The sequence below is a fragment of the Myotis nattereri genome (assembly GCF_964212035.1).
Source record: "Myotis nattereri genome assembly, chromosome: 4".
Taxonomy (NCBI): Eukaryota; Metazoa; Chordata; class Mammalia; order Chiroptera; family Vespertilionidae; genus Myotis; species Myotis nattereri.
In genome coordinates, this window is record NC_138079.1 from 109,721,407 (window position 1) to 109,741,032 (window position 19,626).

Genomic DNA, 19,626 nt, shown 5'->3' on the forward strand with positions numbered 1-19,626 from the left:
AAAGCTATTATTGAAAGGTACTTGTTTGTAGCCATTTCTATTTTTTGTGGCTGTTTTCTTTCTGAGCTTTTTATTTCTTCTTTTTACACCAGTTCCTTTAGCATTTCTTGCATTGCTGGCTTGGTGGTGATAAACTCCCTTAGGCTTTTTTTGTCTGTGAAGCTTCTTATTTCCCCTTCAATTTTGAACGATAGCCTTGCTGGATAGAGTATTCTTGGATTCAGTCCTTTGCCTTGCATCACTTTGTAAATTTCTGTCCATTCTTTTCTGGCCTGATGTGTTTCTGTTAGAAATCATTTGATAATCTAATGGGAGATCCCTTGTATGTAACTTTCCGTCTCTCTCTTGCCGCCTTTAAGATTCTCTCTTTGTCCTGAACATTTGCCATGGTAATTATGATGTGTCTTCGTGTGGGTCTTTTCGGATTCACCTTGTTTGGGACTCTCTGTGCTTGTGTGACTTTTTTCTTCCCCACCTCAGGGAAGTTTTCTAATATTATTTCTTCAAATTGGTTTTCTAACCCTTGTTCCTCTTTCTGTTGTTCTGGCACCCCTATTATTTGTATGTTGTTCCGTTTCATGTTGTCCCATAGCTCCCTTAGGCTCTCCTCTTGTCTTTTAATTTTTTTCTCCAATTGCATTTCAGTTTGGGTGTGTTTTACTTCCCTGTCTTCTAATTCGCTAATTCGGTCCTCCGCTTCTCTTAGTCTACTGTTGAAACTTTCAATGGTGTTTTTCATTGCAGCTATATCACTCTTTATTTCTTTTTGGTTCTTACATAATTTATTGATTTTTTTTCACCCATTCCTTTTTGATTCTTACATAATTTGTTGATTTTTTCATCCATTTCTTCTTGATTCTTGCATAAGTTGTTGATTTTTTTCATCCATTTCTTCTTGATTCTTGCATAAGTTGTTGATTTTTTCCACCAACCGGTTTATGCATTCAACGACCCTTAATCTGAATTATTTTTCCGTCATGTTGCATGCTTCTGTTTCTCTTAGCTGCTTTTCTGGTGAGTCCTCTTTTTCTTTCCTTTGGGGGTTTCTTTGTCTACCCATGTTTGATCTTACCGACATATCTAGTTGTTGAGTCTTTCAGGGGCTGCTCCTTGGGTGGCAGTGGCTCCTCAGGCTGTGGTTGCTCCTCAGGCGGTTGTGGTAGCAACTGCTCCTCAGTTGGCAGCAGCTCCTCTAATGGGTGCTGTTGACAGCTGTGGTGGCTCCTCTGGCTGCTGCGGGAGGCTTCACACACAGCTGCTGTTCCTCAGACAGAGGGTGTGGTGATCATGAGGCTGCTGTTCCTTGGATTGGGGCGGGCACGACATGCAGCTGCTAGTCCTTGAACTGGGGCAGACTGCTCACGTGGCTGCTGATCCTTGGATGGGGGCTGGCTGCACGTTGCTCTTGTTCCTCTGATGTGGTGGGCTGTTTGTGGGGCTACTGTTCCTTGGACTTGGACAGGTTGATTGCAAGTCTGCTGCTCCTCATTCAGGGGTGGGCTGCTTGCGAGGCTGCTGCTCTTTGGACTGGAGTGAGCTGCACACGTGGCTACTCCTCCTCGGATGGGGGTGGGCTGCTTGTGCGGCTGTTGTTCTTTGGACGGGAGTGAGCTGCACGTGTGGCTGCTCCTCCTCGGACGGGGACGGGCCACTCACCTGGCTGCTGCTCGTCAGACAGGTGCAGGCTCTTGTGGCTGCCGCTCCTCAGACCGGTGCGTGCTGCACAGGGCTGCCACTCCTTGGACGTGGGTGGTCTGCTCATTTGGCTGCTGCTCCCTGGACTGGGGTGGGCTGCTGCTGCTCCTCGGATGGGGGCGGGCTGCGCAGGGCTGCCGCTCCTCAGATGTAGGTAGACTGCTCGTTTGGCTGCTGCTCCTTGGACAGGTCGGACTGCTCGCGTGATTGCTGCTCCTCGGATGGGGAAGCGGGCCGTTCACACAGCTGCTGCTCCTTGGACAGGGGCAGGCCACATGAGGCTGCTGCTCTTAGGCCTGAGGCAGGCTGCTCACGGGGCTGATGCTCCTTGGACAAGAGAGTGCTGCTCACGTGTCTGCTGCTCACGTGGTTGAAAAAATAATGTGCTGGGCCTGCACTTTGAATGCAGAGCCGACCTCTGTAGTTGATGGGTATCCCCCTCATCGCACTAGGAATCCTGATTACTTTTAGCAGAACAGGTTTTCCCAGCCTCACTTCTGCCAAGAGCCTAGGAAATGAGGCCATTCGTTGCCTCAGATTCAGACTTCTATTACTTTTACTTCCTTACACTAAAGTTTAGAATGGTTAGGAACTGAAATCTGCTGTTCTTTTGTGATTTCTTCATGGTGTTCAACATTAAAAAGTATTTTTCCCCTCTAATAGCTTGATGAAAACTCAGTGTTTCCTTATTTCTAGTTCCTGTGTTATTCTTCTTTAAACACGTTTTTATTGATTTCAGAGAGGAAGGGAGAGAGAGAGAGAGAGAAACATCAGTGATGAGAGAGAATCATTGATTGGCTGCCTCCTGCACGCCTCCTACTGGGGATCCAGCCCGCAACCTGGGCATGTGCCCTGACTGGGAATCGAACTGTGACCTCATGGGTCGATGCTCAACCACTGAGTCACACTGGCTGGGCTGTGTTGTCGTTTTTTAATTTTTAATTTATTTATTTCATTTATTGAAGGAAGAAGGAAAGAGAGAGATGGAAACATCACTGCTGAGAGAGAATCATTGACTGGCTGCTTTCTGCTTGCCCCCTACTAGGGATCGAGTTGGAAACCTAGTCCTGTTCCCTGTCTGGGAATCAAACTGTGACCTTATGGGCCGATGCTCAACCACTGAGCAACACAGGCCAGGATAGTTCTTGTGTTCTTTATTTTAAAACGTTAATTTATCTGGAATTTATTTTGCTATTAACTATGTATTCATCATTTTTAATCCTCACCTGACGATATGTTGTTATTGATTTTTAGAGAAAAGAGAGAGAGAGAAAAACAATTGATATAAGAGAGAAACATCAATTGGTTGCCTCCCGTATATGCCCCCAACCAGGGATTGAACTCGCAGGTATGTGTTCTGGACCAGGAATCAAACCTGCAACCTTTTGGTGTACAGGACAACCCGCCAACCAACTCAGCCAGTTGGCCAGGACTATGTATTCATGATTTTAAATTGCTATAATGTTGATGTATCTTAGTAGGTTCAGCAAGTCACATATTACTGGATATTTAGGTTATTGCCAGATTTCTGCTATGAATACTTTTTATTTTATTCCCCTCCTGGTGATGTTACTATATTTTAGGTGGTGGTAGGCTTCATTATCCAGTTGGAGTATCATTTCCTTAGGCTTTATCAGGCATTTATTGAGTTGCTACTGAATGCAGGGCTGTTGCTTCGTGCTGAATTGCTTAGTGCCTCTGATTGACAACTCTGCTTTCAGCAGTTGGTATGGCCTGCCAAACACACATCTGCGTTCACTTTAATGTAGTTGATACCGTTTAGGCCAGTGGTTCTCAACCTTGGCTGCACATTAGAGTCACCTGGGAATCTTTTTTAAATCCTGACTTGGGCCTCATCCTCCAGAAATTCTGTTTCTTTGTTACTAATGTTGTGGCCCCACCCCATAACAAAGAAACAGAATTTCCGGAAGGTGAGGCCCAGAAATCAGGATTTTAAAAAGATTCCCAGGTGATTCTAATGTGCAGCCAAGGTTGAGAACCACTGGTTTAGGTGATTGCATTAAAGTTCTGTACTTGCTGTGAATCTAGTTAAATGGAATTTCTTTTTTTAATCCTTACCCTAGGACGTGTTTTTTTTGTTTTGTTTGTTTTAAAATTTTATTTTATTGATTTTAGAGAGGAAGGGAAAGAGAGAGAGAAACCTCGATGTGAAAGAGAAACATCAATTGTTGCCTCCTGTACACGTCCTGACCAGAGATCGAACCCCAGTCCAGGTATGTGCCCTGACGGAATCAAACCCCATCCTTTCTGGTGCAGGGGACGACACTGCAGCCTGCTGAGCCACCTAGTCAGGGGAAGTGTAGTTTCTTATAAGTTTGGCCCTTCATCAGGGAGAAAAAGCATCATTGGAATATTGAAGATCACTCCACTGTATTAGCCTTTACTTTTTACTTTTTGAAAAATTTATCTGGTTGCTGGTTGTACGCATGGCCACACTTTACGTTGTTGTGGTGAGTCATCTCTGCAGACTTGCCCTTCTCACACTGGACCTAATGGTCACTGAAGATAAGAGGTTTAATTTTTCAGTTTCTGACAGGTAAGGCCAGGTTAAAAATGACACTGAAGAAGTTATCTGAGTGGCTAGATGAGTCATCTCAGAGTAGATCATTTGTTCCTTCTTTCAACTGCAGTTTAAATTATATAATGACAACATCTTAATTTCTCTATTGAGTAAATTACTTTGTAATGAATGAAGGAAAAGAATTTTAAAGAGATGAAGTAAGTTTTTTCTATTTTATTTCAGGAATTCACTTAAACAACAATCTGAACCACTTAACAGTTGGCTTGGCCCATCATAGACTGTCTTCTGCACATGCAGCAGCAAAGCAGGGGAGAGTGGAGCTGCCCGTGACGAGAGCAGAGAGTGACAAGATCGTCCTGCTGGTGTGCAACCGCGCCTGCACCGGGCAGCAGGGAAAGAGGTGCAGACAGCTTCTTTTCCCGCAACTGCGGAGGCTTTGAAAAGTCTCCTATTTTCAAAAGTAGGGATAAAAGCATCCGTACTTTTCATAGTTAATTTTTGATTCTGATGTTTAGAAAGAGTATGTGTGTAAGTTGACCTGATTTGAGGGGTTGGGAGGGAGAATATAAAGTTACGATGATAGAATCTGAGTGAGAACGGCTCTTCAAGCTCTTGGTAGTTTTTAAGGCTCCTGTCATATGTCTATTTCCAGCACAAGCTCCTCTAGTGGCCCCAGACCCACACACCTAGATCCAGCTGCTTTCTTAACAGCTTTCTTTTTCTCCTTTAAATTCTTAACAAATCTACTTGGATAGTATGTACATCACAATATTGGGTTCCAGACTGAGCTCTCCCTACACCTAGCCCTCCGGCGTTCCCTGAGTGGTGCGCGCCACTCTTCGTTCAGTAGCGTAAGCCAGAAAGCTGGGAGTTGGAAGTCTCTTGGGTCTTCCCTCTGTAAGAACTTCCCTCTGCGGGAGTTTCGATGTCTTTTAAAGTAGCCTTCTCCCAGTAGTGATGTCGCCTGAGTGGTAAGCGCAGTGTGGACCTGCTTAGGGAGGAAGGCACTTGTTTCTACTCTTTGTCACGGTAGCATTTATATTAGCCTTTTTAAATGTTGCTTTGGAATAAATTCCTTTTTTAAAGATGCTAAATTAATGTAAATGCAAAATGTGTTGATTTGTCTATTTTTGATGCTCATTAACAAATACTCGAGTGTTGCCAGTGTGTGGGGCACCGTAAACACAGGGGCTATGTAGCAGACAGACAGACAGGATCTGCCTTCCCAGGAGCTTACATCCTGATTAGGACAGTGACTACAAGCAAGTAAACACATTTAACTCAGTCTTTTCCACTTTTAAAACTGGCTGGGATGATAGAGTGTGCTGGGGTTGGGGACTGTTAGCGAGGGTGGTCAGGGAGTGCTTTCTTGCAGCAGCTGAGTCTGAGAAGAGAGGGTGAGCTGTGTGAGCCTCTGGGGAAGAGGATCTCAGGAAGAGGGGACTTGGAGTACAAAGACGCTGAGCCTAGAGGAGCTTGGCATGTGTAAGGGACAGAAGGAAAGGGATGTTAGTCTCTTGGAAGTGAAGACATTGTCATTGAAAATGTGGCCAGATGGTTTACATGTGCTTGTAACTTCACGTCACAGTCATTTTTAGGCAGATAGGTTGGTTCACTGTTGAGTGTCACTGTGAATAAACTTTGTATTAGTAGTTGTGTTTCTTGGTGATCTTAGCACTTCTGCTAGGCCTGAGTCAGGGTTTGTCTGATTCCTCCCCACGCACTCACTCACTCACTCAGCATCTACCAAGTTATAGCCTACTAAGATAGCAGACCACATTTCCTTCCGCCAGATAGTCACAGTGCATGGTGGAGGCAGAAGAATGATGAGGCACTGGAAGTTAGTGCTGTGGTGCCAAGACAGGGAACAACCCGACAGGTGCTTCCGCAGAAGGACACCTCTGGGGGCCTAGCCCAGGAGCAGGCTCGGAAGGCTTTCCGGGCTGAGGGAATTGGCTGAACAAACACCTGGGTGTATGAATTGGACACATTCAGGGCACACAGCACGTAGGTGTGAACGGCTGGAGCTTGGGGAGTGAGGGCAGCCCAGCGGTGCTCCACTGTGGCTGCATTTTAGAACCGCCTGAGGAACGTCTAAAAAGTCTCAGTGCTTGAGCCATTCACCAGAGTGACTGCAGCAGGATCTCGGGGGGCTGCACTCAGGCACCCTTGTTTAAAGCTCCCTCGGTGATGTAGCCTGCAGCCATAGCCTAGAGCCAGGCACTGCCTCCTGTTCCCCAACACCTGGCAGCCCGGCCCCGCAGGGGCCACGTGGCTTCTCCCTGGCTGCCTGCCTGCTAGGCCTGCAGTCCTGTCTGCTCCTCTGGCAAGAACCCATTGCTTGTTTGACCTGTGCTGTTCCAGACTGTTGTCCACTCTGGCCTTCTTTCCTCATCGTCTCCACTGATCCTGTGTCTTGCTTCCTAATATCCTAGCCTCATGCTCCCCCAGAAGCCATTTTGATGTATGAGCTGTTAAATGTCATTTAGAAATCTCAGCTTCTCTTCTGACTTTTTCATCCACTTATGAGAGTTATATTAAATTTCCTGTTTGTTTTATACTGAGAACAGCCCTAAAACCAATTATATAGTGATTCCATTTAAGAAGGTCAGTGGTTGAGTGTTTACCCATGAACCAAGAAGTGACTGGTTTGATTCCTGGTCAGGACACTTGGCCCGGTTGTGGGCTTGATCCTCAGTAGGGGGCATGCAGGAGGCAGTTGATTGACGTTTCTCTCTCATCAATGTTTCTATCTCCCTGCCCCTCTCCCTTTCTCTAATGTCAGTAAAAACATATTTTAAAAAGATCATGAGTAAGGAATACAGCGTAAAGGAATGGTTATAATTTAAGGTGATTGAAGTGGTTGTGTGTGTTAGGTTTGGACAGCCTTTTGTGCTGCACTTGGAGAAGACAGTAGCCTGGGACCTGCTGCAGAAGGAAATCTTGGAGAAGATGAAATATTTCCTGAGGCCCACGGTTTGCATTCAGGTGTGTACGCGCTCTGGTATTCCAGCCCAGCATGCGTGTGTACCAGCGAAGAAGCAGTCTTTGCAGGGGAGTTTGGAGTTCGGGCCTCTGCTCTAGGGAAGACGGGCATGAACTGGAGAGTTCGTAAGCCCTGGTGCAGAGGTCTCCAGTAGGACTCTGAGACGAGGACTTAGCCCTCGCTCTGTGACGCGAGCTCCCACTGCAAGTCTCCCTTCCCAAGTTTGTCTAATCATGGTTAGCACATGATCTGCTTGGACAGACTTTGTAGAACATCTCTCTGTGCATTTTCAAAATTAGGATTTCAGTGGTGAGGTATCCATGGGAAACTGACATTAAGTTAATGTTCCACGGCTGCCACATATTACCTGTCTTGCATAACATATTTGCTGTGTAAATTGTATTTGGGTAAATGATATTTAAAGTGTATTAGAGCAGCTCAACAACCTAATAGAACATTGTAGAGGAGCATTTTACAAAAGTTTGCTCCCCCTCTAATCTGGTTTGGAAACACCATAGTCAAACAGAGGCCCTTAGGATAGTGGTTCTCAACCTTCTGGCCCTTTAAATACAGTTCCTTATGTTGTGACCCAACCATAAAACTATTTTCGTTGCTACTTCATAACTGTAATGTTGCTACTGTTATGAATCGTAATGTAAATATCTGATATGCAGGATGGTCTTAGGCGACCCCTGTGAAAGGGTCGTTCGGCCGCCAAAGGAGTCGCGACCCACACAGGTTGCGAACTGCTGCCTTAGGAGAAATCCAGCCTAATTCTCCTTCCCCGTTTGCTGCAGGTGTGTCCTTTCAGTTTGCGTGTGGTCAGTGTGGTGGGAATAACATACTTGCTGCCCCAGGAAGAGCAGCCACTGTGCCACCCAACGGTAGAAAGGTAAAGACATCACCTTCTAGAGTTTCACAAGCGCGCATGTGTGATTTCTAGTGACGTCCGGTATGATTTCCACACAAGTGTGTTCTTTGGGCTCATTAGAAATTAAGTTCTTATTTTACTTTTGACTCATATTAGGATATGATATGCTTTAGGGTCCTTTTTGGAAAAGCCTGGAGTACTCATGTGAAGGAAAGCAAATTGCTATATATCCCAGGACTACAGAAAAATGACATGTTCATAGTCACCAAGGTTGACATTTCCCGAAGTAGAATTCTCATCATGCCCCTTTCCCCTGCCGTCCTTGCAGGGTGACCTGTGTTGTAAAAGACAAAGCCAGGCTCCACAGTGCCGGGCGTGTTTCAGTTTGAGGCTGACTACTTGCCTCTGTCAGGCCTGCTTGCTGCTCTCTCACCATCCTAACCCTTCGGCAGTGGCAGAGTGCCACAGGCTGCTGGACACACAGCACGGCTTCATGTGCCTTCGCATGTGTTGACAGGTTCTTTCCTCTGAGCCTTTGTTCACACTGTCCATCCTTCCCCTGTGGTCAAATTGTTCTTCCACTGCACTTCCCCTGTACTTTCTACACACTTATATTACAACACTCACTGTATTAAAATAATGATATGTATATGACACATAAATATAAAACTCATGTTACTGTTTTATGATTTTTTTCAACAAATGTTGTAGTGCCTGCATTTCAGTATTTCATAAAAGTCAACAATGTGGTTCTATTTGAAAGCAGGTTACTGTTTGGTTTTGTTATTAACATTTTTTTTTTTTTATTGATCATAGAGAGGGGAAGGGAGGGAAGGAGGGGGAGAGATAGAGAGAAAGAGAAACATCGATCTGAGAAATATCAGTTGGTTGCCTCCTGGACATGCCCTGACTGGGAATCGAACCTGTATCCTTTCAGTATATGGGACAACGATCCAACCGAGCCATACCAGCTGCGGCAAGTCACTGTTTGGTTTTAGAGATGAAAATTAATAGATTAGATAATGCTTCAAAACATTTCAAAGCATAAGAAGATTAGATGAGTAATATTGACTATTTTTTTTGTGTGTGTAAAGGCTCCCTTTGTGTTCTCTGAACATTCCTTTTTATAAGTACATCCTTTTCTTCTTTTTTAAAAAAAATATTTTTATTGATTTCAGAGAGGAAGGGAGAGGGATAGAGAGATAGAAACATCAGTGCTGAGAGAGAATCATTGAGTAGCTGCCTCCTGCACGCCCCCTACTTAGGATCAAGCCTACAACCCAGGCATGTGCCCTTGGCCGGAACCGAACCTGGGACCCTTCAGTTCCCAGGCTGACACTCTCTCCACTGAGCCACACCGGCTAGGGCAGTAATACTATGAATCCTGAGCTTCTCAGGAGATGAAATGTGCCAAGGCACTCAGTGGGGCTTTATGAAGGAAGGAGGTGGAGCACTAGCAGGACTTAGTGGAAGTTCAGGTTGGCGCAGACAGAGTCCAAGGACAGGCATGGTTTATGGGGAAGGGGTGCAGGAGCAGACTTTGTTCCCAGAGAGACTGTTGTCTCTATTTGGGTTGGTGAGAAATTGGACACAGAGTTGGAAAAGTCCTAAAGAACATCTAAGAGTGACTATGGATAGCTTATAACAGGATTCTAAATTTCTTCCAATGTCTATTTCTATACTGGACAATTTTAATTTAAGGGTTTTTTTAGTCCCACTGTAACCTACTTATTATATATGAGGTTGTTATAATGGTCTCAGTAGAAACTTTTTCTGATGGGGAATGATGATGATGTTCAGAAATCACATGATTTCAGATTTCAGATAGGATGACCGTATTTAAGTAAAATAATTTATTTAGAAAATAACATGTGACTCCCCTCCCTCCCCATCCCCTTTATCTATAGGGCATTAAAATCGTGTGGACCGGGTGGCACTGCTCATGTGAAATTAGTGGTAGAATGGGACAAGGAGACAAAAGATTTGTGAGTATTTTTTACTTAGTATTTATAGAGTCATTGTTTTAATTATTTTCAAAGCATGCCTTTGATCTTTCAAATTAGCTGAAACCCAATTTTCTCTTTAACTGTTTAGTGTCCGGTGTGTTGCTAATCCTTTATTTAAGTAGTTTATTATTTCTCCTATACATTCTGTTGTTTGCTGCTAATGAGATAGAAGCTATATATTCGTGTGTGTGTGTGTGTGTGTGTGTGTGAGTGTGTGTGTTCATTGTAGGTCCAATTACTTTGATTTGTATTACATGCCCATTCACTCTAGTAAGTTAGGCAAGATGCATGCCCTTAGTTACAAAGGACAAGAGTATATGGATTAATTAGCATAGTTCATGGCCACTTCCAAAAAAAACTAGCTCCAAGTTATTTCTTCTTTTTTTTTTTTTAATATATTTTATTGATTTTTTACAGAGAGGAAGGAGGAAGGGAGAGGGATAGAGCGTTAGAAACATTGATGAGAGAGAAACATCGATCAGCTGCCTCCTGCTCACCCCCTACTGGGGATGTGCCCACAACCAAGGTACATGACCTTGACTGGAATCGAACCCGAGACCCTTCAGTCCGCAGGCTGATGCTCTATCCATTGAGCCAGACCGGTTAGGGCAAGTTATTTCTTCTTGAAAATAATTTTATAGATAGAGAATTTTTCAAGAACACTTTGGAACATGGGAAATTGCTTTCTTACACATTGACCTTCTTGCTTATGAAATTATATTTATGCTGTGAAGCTGTGATTGCATTTTGTGTCAGTTTTGCAAGATATTCCTGATAAATGCTTTGCCCCCAATGACAGCTTGTTCGTAAATACTGAAGATGAGTATATCCCTGATGCAGAGAGTGTCCGTCTGCAGCGGGAGCGCCATCACCAGCCTCAGACTTGCACTTTATCCCAGTGTTTCCAACTCTACACCAAAGAGGAGCGGGTAAGGGCAGGGGAGCATTTCTTGGGTGGTGCGGTGGTAGGGATGGGGGCATAGCAAGGTGACAACGAAGAAACAAATTATGTCCCAGAAAACTTCCTGGTCGTTTTGCACTTACATAGGTTCTGCACACGTATGGGTATTTTAGTGTAGGGTTTTAAATAATTTTCCTTAGTAACTGGAACAGTGATTCTCAACTGTTAGGTTAGAACCTATCTAAATTAATTATAATTAAATAAAATTGAAAGTTCAGTTTCTTAGTTTTGAGTGCTCAGTAGACACAGTGTACATATAGACAAAGTTCTATTGGGCAGTGTCTTTGGACCACTTAGCACAGTGCTTTGCAGATAGTAGGGATTTAATAAATATTTGCATGTAAGGATGACAGATAGACAAGTCTCTGTGGACAGGGCTCAAGTCTGTGTGGTTTTTAAACCTCTCCAGGTTTGTGCACCTTGAGAAACCTTGATTAAAACACTTGTAATTCATCTTGAGGTGATGTTTAGGATCAGAACTTTTATTTAAATTTTTTAAAAATTGATTTGAGAGAGAGCGACATGGATTTGTTGTTTCATGTATTTATGTATTCACTGATTGATTCTTGTATGTATCCTGACTGGGGATGGAGCCTGCAACCTTGGTATATCGGGATGACGCTCTAGGCAATTGAGCTACCCGGCCAGGGTCAGGTCAGACTTTTGACTACTGATTGTTACTGTTCACTCTACATACATAGGGAGTTATGCAATTTCGGGTGGAAGAGGACTTGAACGCTCCTTTCTCTCTGATGGTTGGGCTCTGCTGAATTTCAGAGACGTGCTCGTTCAGCCACTGTTTGTACACCTTTAGCTGTGAAGCGTTTGCCTATGTAGGAGACTCACCATTTCCTCTTTGGAGGTCCCTGATGGAGACTTAGGTCAGCCTGGACTACATCCCCAGGTCACTGTGACCACATGTGTTCTCTCTAAGAATTGCTGGGGCCAAATATTTGTCTATCTTTTAAATATTTGAAATGTTTTCCATCTTCTCACTGAGTCTTTTCACCCTCAAGTTGTCCATAGCTAGTTCCTTTAATAATAGGTTTCATAAGACATCTTTTTTTTCAGTTTGGAGCTTATATAAAATAGTTCATTGGTTTTGCATCCTGTTGATTGCCTACTCTGTATAGTACCTTATCCTATTTAGATTTTTTTTTAAATTGATTTGGGAGATGTTTGAGAATGGCACAAACCTTAGAGGTGAGCAGACCTACTAGATGGCAACACTGGTATTCTACAGAACGTCTTACTGATTGGGAAGGATGAGTTCAAGCTAGCAGGATATATTTTCACTAGAGGCCCGGTGCATGAAAATTCGTGCACTCGGTGGGGGGTGAGGGGTGGCGGGGGGTCCCCTCAGCCTGGCCTGTGCCCTCTCACAGTCCGCGATCCCTCTGGCAGCCCAGGAGCCCTCGGGGGATGTCCACCTGCCAGCTTAGGCCCATTCCTCCTGGGCCTAAGCCGTAGTTGGACATCCTTAGTGCTGCCGAGGAGGCAGGAGAGGCTCCCACCACAACCGTTGCACTCGCAGCCGTGAGCCTGGTTTGTGGCTGAGCAAAGCTCCCCCTGTGGGAGCGCACTGACCACCATGGGGCAGTTCCTGTGTTGAGTATCTGCCCCCTGGTGGTCAGTGCGCGTCATAGTGACCAGTCGTTCTGCTGTTAGGGTCAATTTGCATATTACCCTTTTATTATATAGGGTAGGGATTCATTCATTCAGTAAATGTTTATTGAGTACATACTGTGTGCTAGGTACTGCACTAGGTCCTGGGGATTTGGCTGGGACCAAGAAAGACAGTGTTTCTGCCATCAAACAAGGAAGTAAAGAAAGCGGAGGGCATGGGTGAGGAAGGAACTGGCATGGCTGAGAAACAGAAAGGAAGCCAGTGTAACTGGAGCACAGGGTGAGGAGAGAGGGGAGAGACTGTGCTGGTCTTTGAGTAATCCTGAGTGTCCACCGTGGAGCCAGGCACATGGAGAGCACGCAGTCAGCATGCACTGGGAAGAATGAGTATATGGGGGTCACTTGGGGAGTTCAGTCATTGGATCCAAAAACTACAGTGCAGCGTAGGAGAGGAGAGGGTGTGGCCTGGCCGGCAGGAGGCTGTGTGACAGGAACTTTGGACGTGGTTGCCTGCAAGCTCAACATTGGTCAGCAGTGTCGTAAGGATTGCGTGAGACACTGTCCAGAACTCACAGTGATGGCACCGCTCTTTCCATCAGCTTACATGCTCCCTGATAAGACCCTGGCAGACCAGGCACAACCCGAGTGCGTGGATAGGAATGCACACCTGGAAACCAAAACATGGCGGAATGTATTTTGAAGAAGGAGCCTGAAGGACTCAGGCACTTCAAGGACCATCCTGTGGAGGAGAAAGTGGACTTATTTTTACCTTAAAAAGCAGAACTTAAAGATTGGAATTACAGCGAATTATTCTGTCTTAACATAGGGAAGAACTTGGTAATGAATTGTCTGAAACTGGAACAGCTGCCTGCTGAGCGAGCCCCCCTGTGTGCCTGCAGGAGCTAGAGCAGCGATCTGGGTGGTGTGCAAGTCGGCAGCTCTCAGTAGCAGTTTGCAGCTCGATAAGGGCAGGGGTCAGAGAGCTGTTCTGGAGACTGGCGCGCTGTTAGCTGTTTCAGGGCATTCTTAGTCTCCTACAGAAGAATCGTTTGTAATGTGTCAGAAATTAAAGCTTCTTCACCACGTACACTGGGCTGGGTGGCCATGAGTGCGGACTGTTCCTGTGTCACAAATGTGGACTTACCAGATGACAGAGGAGGCCCTTCCAGTCACCCCCCCCCCCCCCCCGACTTTCTGCAGACATGAAGCTCTCCTTGTGAGAAAGCACTCCCTCCACTCTGCTCCCTTCCCACTGGCTGCCAGCCCTCCTCCGCCTTTCTGCCTAACTGCACATTAGTGTCCCAGCACCTTTCTCTCCCTCCCCAAGCCCTCGTCATGTCTGGCCACACTCCTCGCTCTGCTCTTGAAGTTCTCAGTCTACACTTGATCTCTCCACAGGGTTAGTACTAACAGCCCTCCGTCCTCACCACTCCTTTGTGGTATTCGTGAAAGGAAGGGCTTCCGATTTCCCTGGTTTCGGCCTCTGCATCCTCAGGCTCTGGTGGTTTCTGGACATTTATATTTCCCTTAGAAATAGGCATTCCCACCATCTGTCCTGGCTTCTTTCTCGTCCGTCTCGGGCAGGGCCTTCCACTCCCCTGGTCTTCCTTACTTCACTGTGATGTGGTCCCAGATCTGATGCAGTTCTGATTTCCAGAGCAGGTTTAAGAATCTCTCACCTATTAGCCCCTGGAACCTAATATGTCCCCATCCTGAAACCTGGCCTGCAGAGATGACACATAGCTGTAGATGACATTTACAAAGATTGTGTTGACGGCAGAAGGAGAGGATTGTTGAGCAATTCAGTGCTGGGGAGAGAGAACAATTAGGAGGTTGATGATGTCCAGGTAAGAGAATGAGTGAGGACTTCAAATTCAGGAGGGGTTAGTCAGGGTAGAGAGGAGGAGACAGGATGAGAGGCGGCAGAGAGAGAATAACTTTAGGTGGACATAGAGCAGGAGGAAGAGGGAAGGGTTTGAGGGTTTGGGATAATCCCCATGGTCTGCCTTTGGTGGGTGTCCTGGTGATTGCTGAGACAGGAAAGGAGGAGAACGGGGACTATGTTGGTGGAAAGGTAATGAATTTGGGAATACGCTGAGTTTGAGATGCTTCGGGGTTGTATCCTCTAGACCAGGGGTGGAGACGCCCAGCCCTCGTGCCAGATAAGGCCTGCGAAATCATTTGGTCTGGCCCTGCCAAGGCATGAGGGGTGAGTTAATTAAATGTTTGACCGAATTTAGCAAGTTTACCAAATAGAGCAGGCTAATGTTTAAGTTGATAGTTTTGTATAGCCCTGGAATGATGTCACAGATATCCAAACGGCCCTTGGCAGAGAAAGGTTCCCCACCCTTGCACTAGACAGTCATCGGGCCTGTGAGAGAACCCAGCCAGCAGGTGTGTGGGTGCCATTGTGTGCAGTTCCCAGAGAGGTGCTGAGTTGCGGGCGCTGGCCGAGAAGCGAGTGCAGCCGTGTCCTCAGGAAGCTTCGCCTGAGGCGCTCACCGTCGTGCCCCTCGCTTGCAGCTGGCCCCCGACGACGCCTGGCGCTGCCCGCACTGCAAGCAGCTGCAGCAGGGGAGCATCACGCTGAGCCTGTGGACGCTGCCGGACGTGCTCATCGTCCACCTGAAGCGGTTCCGGCAGGTGAGGACGGGCCGTGGCACGTGGGCTGAGGGGGTCTCTGGGGTCCTGTGCTCCTGTCTGTTACAGACACACACCTGCCCCTTGTGTTCTGTCCAGAGTTCAGAGTCCTGTGATCCTTTAAATCCTCTACATTTCAGTTCATACTGTGGCTGTTGTATTTTGTTCTGGAGCATTTGCTTTAGGTGTGTAAATGCTGTGTTTTAGTTTTTGTGAGCGTGCTTTGGATTAAAAAGAAAAAAAGGAGAGCTCCTTTCTGGGGGCGGGAGGGTGATGTTCCTCCCAAAGGCATGGTGGGTGGCGTCCTGCTCCGGGGGGCGGTGGTGCAGCTGGGGAAATGAGCCAGAGACATGTACAAGGAAGATCTGCTTTGTGTTACATTGCTCTGTCAGTCCGTTTTTCCAGAATGGCTGTCTGTTCTGAGGTAGGCTGGTCCTCACACCCTCATTGTAGGAGGGCTACACGGGAGGTAAATGTAGAGGGCTCTGTGAGGCCTGGCTCTAGGAAGTTTTGTGTCTGAGATTGGGGTAGGCATTAGGGGAGCAGGGTGTGCAGAGCCCCGCTCCTGAGGGAGTTCGGCCGTGCCAGAGGCTGGCAGCAGCCGGTTTGGCTGGAGCACCAGGTTGGAGAGAAAGGTGCGAGCTGAGGTGGACGGCGTTGGGGGGGACAGGTTGTCCACGCAGACCCCTGCAGGCAGAGTGGGACTCTGACGAAGGGCTTAAGTGTGGAGAATTGGAAGTGACAAAAATAAAGACAGGAGATCTGAAGGGGCCAGTGCAGTCCTCAGGGCTGGGAGGGGTGCTGATGGCTGGGGCTGCAGTCGTGGCAGAGGAGATGGAGAGACCGGGAGAGGGTAAGAGGCTTAGGGCTGCTGACCACGTGGCCTGCACGTGGCTCCAGGGCTGGGGCTTTCACACAGATTTGGGGGCCAGCTGTGTGTTCCCACTGCACACGCCCATTGGTGGGGAGCTGTTGAGGGTTGGGACCCCAGCCCTCTCTGTTTCCTTCCACACACACAGACTAGTTTAGTTTCTTTCTGTGTCTTTTGAAGGCACAGCGGCACCCTCCCAGCACCCTGAACTGTACCTGCAGGGTGTCTTTGACTCTTTTCTCTTGCCCTGGCAGTCACCTCCTCTGTTTGGTTACGCCTCTCCCTTGCCTCCTGCATCTGTCTCCTGCTCCCCATTTTTTTTTTAAGATTTTTAAAATTGATTTTTAGAGAGAGGAAGGGAGAAGGAGAGAGATAGAAATATTGATGTGAAAGTGAAACATCGATTGGCTGCCTCCTGCAGGCCCCCTACCAGGGATTGAGCCCACAGCTAGGGCATGTGCCCTGACCAGGAATTGAACCAGCAACCTTTCAGTGCACGAGATGACGTCCAACTGAGCCACCAGGCCAGGGTTCTCCATTCTTGCTGTCACCCTGCCAGTTCAGACTTTTGGTACTTTTTAGCTGGTTGCAATTGCAGTGTCTTTTTTTTTTTAAAAAAAAACGTTTTTATTGATTTCAGAGAGAGGAAGGGAGAGGGAGATAGAAACATTGATGAAGCATCAATTGGCTGCCTCCTCCACACCCCCGCCTAGGAATTGAGCCTGCAACCTGGGCATGTGCTCTGACCGGGAATCAAACGGGCAACTTCCTGGTGCATTGGCCGATGCTCAACCAATTGAGCCACGCCAGCTGAACTGCAGTGTCCTTAACTGATTTCTTAACTTAGACAACTTTTTCTACCATGTTTTATGCACTATTTACACAGTTCTTTACCTGCAGCTCTGATGACATCACCTCCTCAAAACCTCAGTACTTCCCCTTGACTAAGAACAAAGTTCAAAATTTTTAGCCTGAGCTTCCTGACCACCTAGGACACATCTTACCTTTGTCTTACGAAAAAATTTCTTCCCTTAATAGATCCATATCTCCTTGGGGTAGCCATTATCCATACCCGATTAATATTTTTTTAAAATAAAGTTTAATATGTTTTTATTGATTTAAGAGAGGATTAGAGAGATAGAAACATCAATGATGAGAATCATTGATCAGCTGCCTCCTGCACATTACCCACTAGGCATCGAGCCCGCAAACCCAGCATGTGTCCTGACCGGGAATCGAACTGTGACCTCCTGGTTCATAGGTCGACACTCAACCACTGAGCCACGCCAGCCAGGCCAGATTAATTTTTTTAAAATATATTTTTTATTGATTTTTTACAGAGAGGAAGGGAGAGGGTTAGAGAGTTAGGAACCTCGATGAGAGAGAAACATCGATCAGCTGCCTCCTGCACACCTCCTACTGGGGATGTGCCCGCAACCAAGGTACATGCCCTTGACTGGAATCGAACATGGGACCTTTCAGTCCGCAGGCCGACGCGCTATCCACTGAGCCAAACCGGTTACGGCCTGATTAATTTTTTAAAGCTCCCACAGACACAGGAAACATTCAGTGAATATTCAGCTGACAGTTGGATTTCACAGGATTTCCCTATGAATGTGTGGAAAAGACAGATTACCCAGGATTGTCAACTAAATGAATAGATAAAGCTAAATCAGTGTTAACTTTTCATGCTACTGCTAGAGGGGTGGGTCAGAAGGGAGCACTGCTCAGTGAGTGGCTGTCTGTGCCAGGCACCGGCTTCGTCTTTCTCTCGTTATTACTCCATCACTCTCATGCCTTGTGACAGAGGTATCAGGACGAACCACCTGAAATTGTTGGTGAGTCAAAAACCTAAAAGCCCTTTGTCAGGTAAGAAGTGGAGACTCAGGGAGTCTCATTACCCCTTATATGTAGGTCATTGCTGGTTCCACGTTTAGTGATCTTAAAACCTGTTCCTCCAGACAGTTCAAACAGTTAGTCTGTTTCCCTATTTGTGTGTGTCTTGGGGAACATCAGACAGGTAACTCAAGCCACTTCAGCGGCTAGAGCCCACGTTCCACGTTGAACCCATTCACCACCTATTTGCAGGGAAATATCATCAGGACTTGTCTTTCTTCTTGTGACAGGAAGGAGACAGGCGTGTGAAACTTCAGAACATGGTCAAGTTCCCCTTGACTGGCCTGGACATGACGCCTCATGTGGTTAAGAGAAGCCAGAGCAGCTGGAGTTTGCCATCCCATTGGTCTCCATGGCGACGACCTTATGGACTCGGGAGGGACCCTGAGGACTACGTCTATGACCTGTATGCTGTGTGCAATCATCATGGCACCATGCAAGGGGGGCACTACACAGGTCTGCAGTGCGAGGGGCCGGGTGTCTGTGCGGGTGATTCCTTCAGGCGTGTCTGCTTGTGACAGGGTCACTCTGCCTTAGCGCCTCGCTGCCCCTTCAGTAGCCAGTGTGCCAGCTGTGAGGCCAGTCTTCATCCTCCGGATCTTTGTCCAAGAGCAGACAGAATTCCCCTCCTTGTCCTGAGCGGGCCCATCAGTGGTGTCTGGTTGACTGGGGAGTGGTGTGTGCAGATGGGCAGCACGCTCCGCTCCCCGAGGACTCGCTGGGCTCACCGTGTCTGCACTCCCCACGTATGGTTTCACTCACTCCCGTGAGCTAGCGCCTCCCTGGTTTGGAGTGACTGTGAAGCACTTTTCTAGTATCGTTAAAGGGACTTGGAAGGGTTTTCTTTTTGTATCAAGGCTACATTTACATTTTCATTTTTAAAGCATCTATGTTCACCAGATGAAATTTAGACACTACAGAGGGAGAAAGAACAGTGCCATCATCCATGGGCTTCTCACTCAAAAATAATCCGATAACAGTTTTTAAAATTGTGATGAAGGATACATGACAACACTTACCATGTTAACCTTCTTCAGTGCACGGCTCAGTGGCACGTCTTTATGGAATCGTCATCCTCATCCATGTCCAGAACTTTTTTATCTTAATAGGAGCTCGGATGTTTTCTGCATCCTTTCCCCTTTCCCACGTGAGGCCACACCTCTGCTGGTCTGGTATGTGAAATGGTTAGCCTTGGGTTAGAGAACACGAAGTGAAGTGCCTCAGCATAGTCGGAGGACGGACCCCGTATGTACGTGTCCATTGGGAATGCTTCCTGGGATGCCTGTTTTGCACTGGATCTCGCTAGACTTACGTGGTGCCTGCATGGCTCACCTGTGTAAGGATTCTGAAACAGTGCTTCTCAAAGTATCTGTGATGAAGAACCTGTTTTTTTCTTTTTAAAAACTTCCAGTCCTTCATAAACCAATACTTTTGCAAAAATACAATTAAAATATGGCAGTATCAGATTGCTATAAAAGATCTCCAGTGCTTTTCTCAGTTTGCTGTTTATCTTGTGGACTGGCACCAGTCTT

The 19,626-nt window shown here is 46.6% G+C and overlaps 1 protein-coding gene across 2 annotated transcripts in view; it reads left to right on the forward strand.

The window, feature by feature from the left end:
• USP31 (ubiquitin specific peptidase 31) overlaps window positions 1–19,626 on the forward strand; it is a gene marked incomplete at its 5' end in the record, with an annotated part of 80,730 nt that overhangs the window by 45,684 nt on the left and 15,420 nt on the right. Inside the window, 7 exons of one of the 2 annotated variants that reach the window (XM_081089368.1) lie at window positions 4,460–4,637; window positions 7,114–7,225; window positions 8,021–8,115; window positions 10,002–10,079; window positions 10,900–11,029; window positions 15,211–15,330; window positions 18,325–18,550. In XM_081089368.1, coding sequence (XP_080945494.1) covers window positions 4,460–4,637; window positions 7,114–7,225; window positions 8,021–8,115; window positions 10,002–10,079; window positions 10,900–11,029; window positions 15,211–15,330; window positions 18,325–18,550 — 939 coding nt within the window. The remainder of the gene's footprint in view (window positions 1–4,459; window positions 4,638–7,113; window positions 7,226–8,020; window positions 8,116–10,001; window positions 10,080–10,899; window positions 11,030–15,210; window positions 15,331–18,324; window positions 18,551–19,626) is intronic. The other variant, XM_081089369.1, reaches the window with a different exon arrangement.